The sequence below is a fragment of the Molossus molossus genome, unplaced genomic scaffold (assembly GCF_014108415.1).
Source record: "Molossus molossus isolate mMolMol1 unplaced genomic scaffold, mMolMol1.p scaffold_m16_p_3, whole genome shotgun sequence".
Lineage (NCBI taxonomy): Eukaryota > Metazoa > Chordata > Mammalia > Chiroptera > Molossidae > Molossus > Molossus molossus.
The window spans coordinates 96,063,286-96,075,083 of NW_023425366.1; the positions used below are offsets into that span (position 1 = coordinate 96,063,286).

An 11,798-nucleotide genomic window follows, 5' to 3' on the forward strand; every position below is an offset into this window, starting at 1 on the left:
ATGCTCTAACCACTGAGAAAAATGCCCAGGGCTGTTCTTGGGTTTAGATCATTAAGCACTATTTGGTTTTTGTCTGTTTCATCCATTAAACTAGAAAAGCCAAAAGAGTCTTTCTGCACAATCATAGAAATCACCTAAGTTTCAGACTGTGCTTTAAGCCAATACTTTCTGCTTTCGAGTTGATTCTCTTTTTCTTTAAGCTTTCCAGCTCTATGAACCCAATCCTCACAGACTTTGTCTTTGAATTTCTCAAGTTGCTTGGCACCTAATATTTTGCCTTCACATTGTATTTTAATTGACCACAAGAAACGACTGAGTCAATCTGTTTATCACAGCGGCAAGACCACGCCCAACATCACTTTTTTAACTGCCTTTAGCCCCAATCTGGCCCCATAACTAGCCTGGTCACCCCTCCCTCATTTCCCTGAATGACTGTTTCCTGAAAACAACCTGTCTCAATTTCGGTAACAGTCACATTATTAGTTGCTGAAACAGGTTCCTATTTGGACTTTAAGCAGAAAATACATTTAGTTACCAGTTAGTTCTCAGAATCCATGGGGAGACGAGGAATTAGGCAGGAGAAGAACAGCCAAATCACACCATGGGGCTAGTACTGTAAACACATGCTACTGCCAACAGGGCAACAAATGCCACAGCATGGACCCATGACAAAGTCCCTACCCTAGACTGACTGTCTCAGATCTCCTTTGGCAGACCGTCTGTGGACACACTGAGGAAAACATCTGCACAGCCGGATCTGTGTATCCTGTTTCCGCACATTCAGGTGAGGAGCCTGTCTCATTGACCTTGCTTCACCTCGCCTGGGGAGAGCCCCCAGCCCAGCCATTCTAAAAACTATAACTGTCTGTGTCTCCAAGTAGTCTGCACCAGGACCTCAGGAAGTACAGTACCTTCCACCCAACACAGTGAGCACAATGGTGCCTGTCCTGCTGTTCCCGCTGCTTTTTCTGGGTCCTGCAGTCGCCCAGGAGACCCAGGATGGTGAGTTGGGAAGCGAGGGCTGGGTATAGAGAAGAATGGAGGGGAGGTAATGAACAAAATAGATGGACTGGGAGAGGGCCCCAGATGAAGTCAGGATTCCCAGTGTATATATTAGGAATGGGTGTTCAGCTCACACACTTCCAGAAGCATTTAGGGAGACTCTGGGCTCATGCTAAGTAAGACCTTAAAGGATTAGAACAGAAAATTCTTAGTAGGCAAATGAACAAAACTAAGACCCAGACAAGTTAAATGACCTGTCTTGGGTCATACAGCCAGGACAGAGCAGGGGCCACACAGGTGGAACGCTTTGTTCCTCCCCACTTCCAATGGCTGGATGTACCTGGCTGACTCTCAGGGAGAAAGACAGGGGCCCCGAAGAGCACTTGGAAAGGCCTCTTAACTGGAGGATGCTTCTAGAAATAAACCCATTCCCTCTCTCCACAGTTAGACACTCCAGCAGTGAGCCTGCAAGGCTAGTGACTGGGAAAGAAGCCTCTAGAGGTTGGGCAGAACCAGAGTCAATTTTAAGACAGAGTAATGAGGCTTGTTTTGCCATACAAAATTTCAGGTTGAAGAAATGTAAGCTAAACTGTGTAAGTTTAGAATTTGTTACATTTACAAACTGTCAGAATATTTGTTTTTTTATAACAATTGATCATATTTATATTGTTAATCACATCCTATTCCATAATTTAATTTAGCCAGGGTTCTCCAGAAAAACAGAATGAATGGCACGTATATGCACAGAGTATGCATATATATGTATTTTAAGAGTATGGCTCACACCATTGTAGGGCCTGGTAAGTGTGAAATCTGCAAAGTTGGTCAGCATACTGGAGACCCAGAAAAGAAATGATGTTGCAGTCTAGGGTCCAAAGGCAATCTGGAAGCAGAGTTCCTTCTTCCTTTGGAGACCTGTCTTTTCTTTTGTGGCCTTCAACTGATTAGAAGAGGCCCACCCACATTCTATGGAGTAATCTTCACTTGACGCCTACTGAGTAAAATGGTCATCACATTTAGAAACTAATTAGTGAGAGTAACTTCAGTACTTGAACTAGAAATCTGGAATATGACCTCTAACATTAGTAATATCCATAAGAGTCATATCAGGAATCCATTTTGAAATTAATTATGAAAATGTCCCAACCCTCTACCACTCCCTGACTCACACAAAAATACAGGGACAGCTCTGGCATCTCTGAGCTCCATCCTGTTAGTACCTTATGCTGATCCAATCTAAGTCTTGTCCTGAGGTTTCTAGTCAATTCTCCTTCCTACACTTTCTAATTATATGTGTTTGTCAGGTTTAACTAGGCTATGCTCCAATAACAAAGACAGTTTTTAGTGGCATAACTCAACAAATGTTTATTTCTTGATCGTGTAAAAATTAATACAGATCAGACAACTTTCCTGCGGTGACTCAAGGATCCAGGCAGTTTGCATGTTGGGACTCTTCTATTTCATCCTGTGGCCTCCACAATTATTGCCTAAATAAAAGAGAGTCAGAGGATTCAAACCAGCTCACAGGGCCTCTGACCAGAAGAAAGAAATCACTTCCACTCACATTCCCTTTTGACAGAACTCAGCCATGGTCCTAATATACCTACAAGAAGGCTGAGAAATATCATCTTTTGATGTGCTAGGAGAGGAAACAATGTAGTAAAACACAAAATGGTCTCTGGAATATCATCCCCTGAATAGAAATAGAGCCCTTTCTCTCAAGTGAGCTTCCAGTAAGGCAAGGCTGGCAGCGGGGTGGAGAGAGCTGGGGAGGAAGAAGCCCAGTGACCAGGTCTCCCTTCCCGGCCCTCTGCTGCCCCACATTGGGACTCCCCTGCGTGAATCCCACACCTCAGTCTTTTCTCCTCTTTTGCAGGGCTTTATTCTCTGACCTACTACTCCATTGGGATATCCAGGCCTAACGAGGGCTTCCCCAGCTTTCAGGCCACTGGCTACCTCAATGACCAGGCCTTCCTCCACTATGATAGTGAAAGTGAAAAGGCTGAGCCCCTGGGCCCATGGAAACACGTGAAAGGAATGGTGGACTGGGAGGAAGTAAGTAAAACTCAGAAGGCCAGAGGAGACTTCTTCTTGAAGAACCTGAAAGATATCATGGACCTTTACAAGGACACAGGTCAGTGGCCTATGGACTGCTGGGGTGGAAGGTCTTAGCTCAAGAGGCAGTCTTGCAACTGTGAGTGAAAAGGGGTCTGCAGGCTGGAAATACTCTCCATGCCAAAGGAGAAGCCAGCAGCACATTTAGTGATCCATAGACATTTCTTCACTCCCTCCCCTACATCACAGCTGCTTTTCCTCCTTCCCCATCACTTTCCCCATCCTCCCTCCCAGGCCTCAGCTCTCACAGGAAATGATGTCAGTGTCAGCCCTTATCAAGGCACATCTGACCTCTCAACTCCACACTCCCACTGGTCTGAGGTGGATCCCACTTTAGATGTCAGGCTCGCCCCTACTCAGGGATGTTGGGTGGGGAGTGAGCTAACCTTGGGTCATTCTGACCAGGGTTCAGGGGCTGGCTCTGCCAGTCACTAGCTGTTTCACAGTGAGTGTGTTCTTAATTATCTGGTCTGAATCTGCAAAAACTGGAGCACTGAGTCCTGCCTCCAAGAGATTCCATAAAACTTATCTAGGTAAATTCTGTGAAATCTAGAACACAGACTGTCTCAATCTCCCCTGGAGCTCTAAAATCGAAGACAGACAATGAAGATGCGGAATGGTTGAGAGAAAGTACCTAGTACAAAACATGTCTCATACTAGCAGCTCAGGAAGGATTGAATGCAAAACCACAAACTGTGGAGTTCCATAAAATCATAAAGAGCCTCCTGTCCATAAGGAGGAGACTTGGGTGAGAGGGCTCATTAGGATGCGAGGTGTGAGGAGCCAGTGCAGAGCAGAGCACAGAGACTAGTTCTCGTGTCTCCCAACGCAGCACTCGTTCTCCTGAACCACACTGCCCACCTCACAAGCCAGCCGATGGCAGGCCCAGTGAACTGGCGATTTTAAATTATTATAGAGTGGGTGTCAAAAGATGGGTTTCTGAGTATTAAAATGATCATGAAGCTACATGAAATCTGAAAGTTTCCAAAAGGAGGCAAAAGTTACTAAAATCTGAAGGATGTGAATTGTGAGAAAACAGCCTGAGCTGTGCTCAGAAATAGGAGAGGGTAAGGCCCAGGTGCCTGGGAAGGACACTAAAACCAGGTGTGGTTGACTTTGAATGGAAATGTTGATGTGAGCAACCATGAGTAAAAAGGATAAAGAGATGAAAACCAGGTATTAGAAAATAATAAGACCTGACATTTATTGAACACTATGTGCTAAGCACTGTACACACGCAATGATCCCAATACCCCTCTAATATAGTGCGATTGCCATTTTAGAAACAAGAAAATTGAAGCAACACAGGTTCTTGGCTGAAATAACAACAAGCCAGGGTGGAGGCAGATCTGGGATTTGAACCCAGGTAGCTTGAGATCAGGGCCAGGGCCAATAGCACTAATCCGTATAGAATAAACACGTACTTTTAGAATAGAAATAAAGTGGGTCTGTCCCCCTTTCCTACGAAGGCCAGGTCCCAAGAGGTGTTGCTAATTGGGGAAGGAGGCCAGTGTTAAAGATCTGTAATGAAAACATCAGACACCAGAATAGAGGGAAGAACTGATTAACTTATGTGGACTCTATTGGAGACATCAAACTCCATGTAGAACGGGGGGAAAGGATGGGTTGTACAATCTATTTTAAACTACAAATAATTTCTATTTAACTTGGCAATGTACTTCCATGTGCGTGTGTCCGGTTCCTATGACCTCACAGTATATTCAAAGTTCATTTAAAAAAATGCTGCATGGCACTAGAAGATCTGTCTACAGTCCATAGCTCTCTGAAATTCCCTGGCTGGGGAGAATGTATCTCATCTCAGACTGGCCTAAAACACCAAAGCATCCTAGTTTCCCTCTCTCGCTCTCTCTCTCTGTCTGCTCTATGTCTAATTACCCCAGTTTCCTTCTCTCTCTCTGTCTGCTCTATGTCTAATTACCCGTTTGCCAAGATAAAGGGGTTGTGTGTTTAGATTTCAAAACCCTTTCTTCCTAATTGGTTGTAAACTGTGCAGGAGTAAGTCATGAAGACAGAGTTGATGCCAAGCTGACTGATTTGGGTTACATGCAGGGAATCACACCATGCAGGAAAAGTATGGTTGTAAAATCCGGAATAACAACTACTGTGGGGCATTCTGGACGATTGCCTATGATGGACAGGACTACATCAAGTTCGACACAGAAATCCCAGCCTGGATCCCCCTGCAACCAAAAGCTCTGAACACCAAGGTGAAGTGGGAGACAGAGGGTTCTGTGTGGCGGGCCAAGAGCTCCCTGGAAGAAGAGTGCACCCAGAAGCTGCAAAAATACCTGCAATACAGCAGGACATTCCTGGACCGTCAAGGTACCCACTGCTCCCTCTGTCATGCTCCCCTGCACTGACCTTAGAAACACCAAGGTGATCCCAGCCTGGAACCTCAGGGGAATATTTCAGGCAAATCTTGTAGTCATTTCTCCCTATGATATGCCTCCTGGCTTGGCTGTGGGGAGAAGGTGGGTATGTAAAATGTCTGCAGAGGAACATGTCTTGTGGGAGGGAGGAGGGAAGGATCTCAGTGACAGAGAAGCAGGCAGAACTAAGAAGCAGGGCTCGGAGTGGGGGCAGGAGGAGTCACAAAGCCCACTGGGAGCTTTCGGGGGGCTGGGGGACAAAACAATGCATGGGGCATTCATGTTTCTTGCTGTCAGAGGTCAATACATAGTGGGTGGGCAGGGGGTGCTGGGAAACAAGAAAGCAGCCAAGGACATTGCATTATCTAACAGGAGGGCCCATGGAAAGCCTCAGCTTCCCTGATCCTCTCGAAATTTCCCTGGGGAAGTAGGTAGAAAGCTGTAGGCTCTGCTCATCCCTGACTCCAGGGGTGGGGGAGATGTGAGCAGGGGAACGACCTCCATGCTGTCTCTCTCCACAGATCCTCCCTCTGTGTCAGTCACCAGCCATGGAGACTTAGGACACATCAGGATCCTCAGGTGCCTGGCCTACAACTTCTACCCACGACCAATCAGTGTGTACTGGACTCAGGCAGGCAACGTAGTGGAGACTGAGTCATGGGGAGAGGGTTCTCTCAGTGAAAATGGCACTTACCAGGCCTGGGTGGTGATAAAAATCCCCTCTTCAGACAGAGGGCCCTACTCCTGCCATGTGCAGCACAGCAGTCTGGCCCAGCCCCTTGCTGTCCTGTGGAATGAGAGGCAGTAATCTGGGGCTAAAGGCACCTCAGGGTCTGGAGATCAGTAACCACCCTTTTGTCAGAATACGGGAGAGAGAAGCTCTAGAATGACTGTCATCGCCATCAGCGAGGCCCAGGGAAGCAATGAATTTGGAGACACAAGACTTGAATGCTGGGCACTGAGATGACTCACTGCTACATCCCCCTTAGAACCAAGTATCTATTCTGTGAAATTTAATCAACTAGCCTAGACACAAAATAAATCAGATTGTTAAACTGCTAAATGCTGTAGAAGTGTCAGCAGAGGTTATCATTCATCCCGCCCCCAAGCATTTGAATCATCTGAAATTCTTCATATCCGCCGGAAGCACTATGTACTGGCCAACTTGACCTGGGTTCCCACTGTAGCGTGGCATGACCACCAGGTACCTTGAGCATTGTTCAGATGCCCACTGCTGATGTCCCCTCTGGTTGTAAGGTCATAGAACTCTGCAACCTCTTTAATTCAACCTGAAGCCTCTTCTGTACCTCAGTTTCCCCAGCATGTCCTTGTCCCCTGAGAGACACTGCCCTCCACTCCAGCTACTCCACCCCTCCCACACCAAGTTGGCCTTGGGGCCCACACACAACTACGTATAGGTCATTTGAGCGGCTTCATCCTTCCCAGATGCACTCCCAGGGAGTCAAGAATCAGTCTAATGTTCCTGTACACCTTCCAAATTCATTTGATTGTGGTTTTTCCTTTTTTTCAACTGAAGTTAGCTAGAATGTGGCCCGTTATCATCCACAGGTCCTTTAGATTTTCTGATCAATGGACTGGCCTGGCCCACATCCTCCTGCCCTGCCAGATCTTCTTTAGTTTTTGTTAATCCTCACCCAAGGATATGTTTCCATTGATTTTTAGAGAGAGTGGAAGAGAGGGAGGGAGAGAGGGAGACAGAGAGAGAGAGAGAGAGAGAGAGAGAGATCAATATAAGAGAGACACATCAATTGGTTGCCTCCCACACGACCTCAACCAGGGCCAGGGATCGAATCTGCAACTCAAGTATGTGCCCTTGACTGGGAATCAAACCCTCAACACTTTGATCCATAGGCTGACAGTCTAACCACTGAGCCAAACCAGCCAGAGCCTGCCAGACCTTTTTAATGAAATACCTCCACAAGAAGAGCTCTACCCCTTTGTCCAAAAAAAATAAACAAACAAGCAAACAGCCAACAAACAGAAATCCTGCCAGTCTCCTACCACATTCCCTAGAGAATCACTCACTGTCTTAGAAACACCTTTAGAGTCTCTCTCTTCAGCTCAATGACGGACTACTGTCCACTGCTTTGCCTCTGGCACCATTCCATGCCTGCATAAACCAATCTTCCCCTTGCATTACTTCACTGCCACTCAGATGAGCTGGAGACAATATCCAAAAGTGGCCAGATGCCAAAAAAGACTTGGATATAAAGAACACATGAGACTTAAAGAAAATAAATCCGTGACCTTTTCTCCCGTTCATCTCCCTCATGTGTCAGGCCCTAGATTAACAGGAGACACTTCATAGACACTTACCCAGTAAAAAATCTTGGGTTTCTTGCACAAGCTAGAGAGTCAGGTCAATTTTTCAGTTCTTGCTCAGCCACTGTAGGGCATGAAAGACCCTATTCACAGAACACCAGAGGAAGAAGCAGGCTTGCTGACAGAACTCAAGCAAAATCATCCCCAGCAGGCCAGAAATCTACCTTAGCTTAAAATCACTCATAACCACCTGTCTTCAGTGTTCCACAGCAAGATGTGTGCAGGTTCCCGAGGCAGCTGGTGGCTGAGGAGAGCTGGCACTCCACCTGTGCGGCACTCCACCTGTGCGGCACTCCACCTGTGCGGCGCCTCCTTCTCCCCATGCTCCTGGGATCCCGCCTCATGCTGCTGGCTGCCAGTGGGACAGGGGTCTATGGTGATGAGCAAAGCGAATGTGTGTGTCACACCCAGCAGCCAGGCTGCAAGGCCACCTGCTATGATGCACCCCACCCCCGTGCTTTGGGGCCTTCTAGGCCATCTTGGTGGCTGTGCCCAGTGCTCTCTACATGGGTTTCACCATGTATCATAGTATCTGGCATTGGGAAGACTCAGGAAAGGTGAAGAAGGAGGAGGAGACCCTGATCCGACAAGGTCAGGGCAGCACCGATGCCTCAGGGGCGGAAAGCCCCAGACTGCTCTGGGCCTATGTGACACAGCTGGGGGTGTGACTGGTCCTTGAGGGGGCAGCCTTGGGAGGGCAGTACCACCTGTATGGGTTCTAGATGCCCATCTTCTCTGAATGCCAAAGAGAGCCTTGTCCCATTGAGTAAGCTGCATCTTGTCCCACCCCTCTGAGAAGACTATCTTCCTAAAGACCCTGTTTGGGGTCAGTGGGCTCTGTCTCTCATTCACTCTTTTTGGAGCTTGGTGTACATTACCCGGATGTACAAGAGGAGGGGATGTCTTGTGGACCTACGAGGAGAAAAATAAAATCGGTGAGCAAGAAATCAGAGATAGATCATGCAGGCCCAGACAGAGATGATACACAGAGGCACCGGTGGGTTCGAGGGCCAGAAGTCTGCTGTCTGTGTTGCTGATGGCTTTCCAATTTCTCTTCTCACCTCCTTGAACAGGGTTGAAGCTGAGCCTAGGGAGCCAGGCTGACAATCTCCCTGCCCCGATCCACTCTTTCCTCATCCAGACCCTATGGGACATTTGGGTTAGAACAATGAGATGGACAGAACCCTGCTAGAGTGTGGCTAGACACCAGTCTCATTGGAAGGCAGAGATTCAGGGACAATCTGGCTGATGGCCAGAGGTTGCTGCACAGGAAACTGGGCAGATTCTAAGGCTGTGTGGGAGCTCCAGGGGCAAAAAAACTTCTGCCCCATGAGCAGGTGCTTATGCATGAATCATGCCAGTGAGGCAGAATTGCAGGATGTGCAGACGCCACAGACTGGGGAACAAATGATATTCTGGACACACTTCTCCAGATTATTTACATACTGATCCCTACCACCTTCCCTCACAACAGGTTGCTATGTCAAATCTTGAGAAGTAATCCTCTAAGGCAAACACAGAAAGGGAAAGTATGAAGTAAAGGCCAAATTGCTCTGGATTCAACTTTTAACATGAGAAGTGAAAAGCAAGCTCTTAAGTTTATTGTTGGAAAATATTTTTATACCCTTGAGGACAGGAAGGATTTCCTAAAAAGACTCAAAAAGTATAAACCTGCCCTGGCCGGTTTGGTCAGTGGTTAGAGTGTCGGCCCACAGACCAATGAGTCTCAGGTTCAATTCCAGTCAAAGGCACATAACTCGGTTGCAACTTGTCCCCGGACCTGATGGGGGTTGTGTGGGCTACAACCACTTGATGTGTCCCTCTTGCGTTGATGTTTCTTTCTCTCTCTCTTCCTCTCTCTCCCTCCCACTCTATCGGAACAAATATTGAAAAATATCCTTGGGTGAGGATATTAAAAAGAAGAAGGAAAAAAAGTATAATCCCCCAAAAAAGAAAGATTGATTAAAGTCTACTGCATTAAAACTTAAAATGTGTACAACAAAACAAAAACAAAGTGAAAAGCAAATCCACATGCTGAGAGTACATATTTTTGCAGTGGATAAGATCAGCAAAAGATTTAATATCCAAATGTATTTTTAAACACAAACATATCGCCCGGCCAATGTGGCTCAGTGGTTGAGCAGCGACCCATGCACCAAGAGGTCATCAGTCAGGGCACTTGCCCAGGTTGTGGGCCTGATCCCCAGTGGGGGGCATGCAGGAGGCAGCCAATCGATGAGATGTTTCTATCTCTCTCTCCCTTCTTCTCTCTCTAAAATTAATAAAGAAAAAAATTTAATAGATAATAAAAACAAACACTGACAAATCAATGAGTAAAGGCAAGTGGGGTGGGGAATGGGCAAATATTATGGACAGGACATTCTCAGAACAGAAAATAGGAATGAACAATAAATAGATACTCCACTAGTAATTACAACAATGAGATATATCAAAATAAGATACCACTTCACACCCACTAGGATGTCAAAGTCAAAAAGTCAGTCAACCAGTGTTGGTGAAGATGTGAAAAAGTGGACTCTCATACACTAGTAGAAATGTAGAATGCAGCAGCCACTGTGGAAAACAGTTTGTCAGTTCCTCCAAACATTACACAGAATTGCCATTTGACCCAGCAATTCTACTCCCAGGTAGATACCCAAAAGAAATAAAAACATATTTCCGCTTAGAAACTTGTACGGGAATGTTTACAACAGCATTATTTCTCATCGCCAAATGGTACGGGGAAAATGCATGTCCATCATTAGATAAATGTGGTATATCCATTTAATAGAATATTATTCATTAATAAAAAGAAATGTAGTACCAATGCATGCTAGAACATGGATGAACCTTGAAAACATTATGGTAAGTGAAAGAAATCAATCACAAAGGTTCATATAGTGTATGATTCCGTTTATAGGAAATGTCCAGAATAGGCAAATCCATAGAGTCAGGCAGCAAATTGGTGGTTGACTTGAGCTGGAGGTAGGGGGATTGGAGAATGACAGTTAACTTTTGTGTAGGGTCCCTTTTGGGGGTAATAAAAATGTTCTGAAGTTGATTGTGATGATGTTTGCACAACTCTAAATACACCAAAATCCATTGAAGTATATATGCACTTTAAATGGTATGTGAATTACAGATCACTTCTTTTAATGAGACATGTAGCTTTTTCCCTCACCTACCCAAGGATGGTGAGCAATGGAAATGTTCCTGCACTGCTCATGGGAAGGGAGTGGAGGCCACAGCTTTGAAGAATATCTAGTAAAGCCAAACATTTACATATCCTAAAACTGAACAGCTTCATTCTTAGGCATGTATCCTGTGGAAATCCATGTAGATGTGCAGGAAGAGACAAGTGCAACACTATGCATTGCAACATTGTTTATAATAATAAAATTTGTTTTTGAAAGATCAGAATGTTCATCAATAGACCAATGGATATATACATTGCGGTATATTCATAGGATGGAATGCTATACTTAGAGTTAGTGAATTAAAGCTACATGGATTAATATAAATGAATCTCACTCGGCTGGTGTTGCTCAGCGGTTGAGCATCGACCCATGCACCAAGAGGTCACCAGTTCAATTCCCACAAGCCCAGGTTGTGGGCGGAATCCCCAGTGGGGGCATGCAGGAGGCATCCAATCGATGTTCTCTCTCATCGATGTTTCTATCTCTCTCTCTCTCTCCCTTCCTCTCTATCTAAAATCAATAAAGAAAAAGGAAATTTAAAAATAAATAGATAAATAATTTTTAAAATAGTAACAAATGAATCTCAAAAATATACAATTGTATAAAATGGTAAGCTTCAAATTAATATATAAAGTATATCCATTTTATAATGTTAAATACATGCAACCCAGTTTTATTTATGGATTCATCACCTGCAGTAAACTAAAAATATGCAGAAGGAAAACCAGCATATCCAGAAAGTGCTTACCTC

General features: G+C 45.4%; 1 protein-coding gene and 1 pseudogene across 2 annotated transcripts; both read left to right on the forward strand.

Moving 5' to 3' along the window:
* Window positions 1–734: 734 nt before the first annotated feature.
* AZGP1 (alpha-2-glycoprotein 1, zinc-binding) lies at window positions 735–6,528 on the forward strand. 2 transcript variants are annotated; one of them, XM_036280524.1, is made up of 5 exons: window positions 735–784; window positions 879–1,002; window positions 2,879–3,136; window positions 5,188–5,460; window positions 6,029–6,528. In XM_036280524.1, exons 2-5 carry the CDS (start codon window positions 936–938, stop codon window positions 6,313–6,315), a joined length of 885 nt encoding a protein of 294 aa, XP_036136417.1. In that variant the 5' UTR covers window positions 735–784; window positions 879–935; the 3' UTR covers window positions 6,316–6,528. The 2 variants fall into 2 exon arrangements, with proteins under 2 accessions (XP_036136417.1, XP_036136418.1); XM_036280525.1 differs by having other exon boundaries at window positions 882–1,002.
* A 172-nt stretch (window positions 6,529–6,700) lies between these two features.
* Window positions 6,701–8,832, forward strand: LOC118642095 (annotated as a pseudogene).
* Window positions 8,833–11,798: the final 2,966 nt, after the last annotated feature.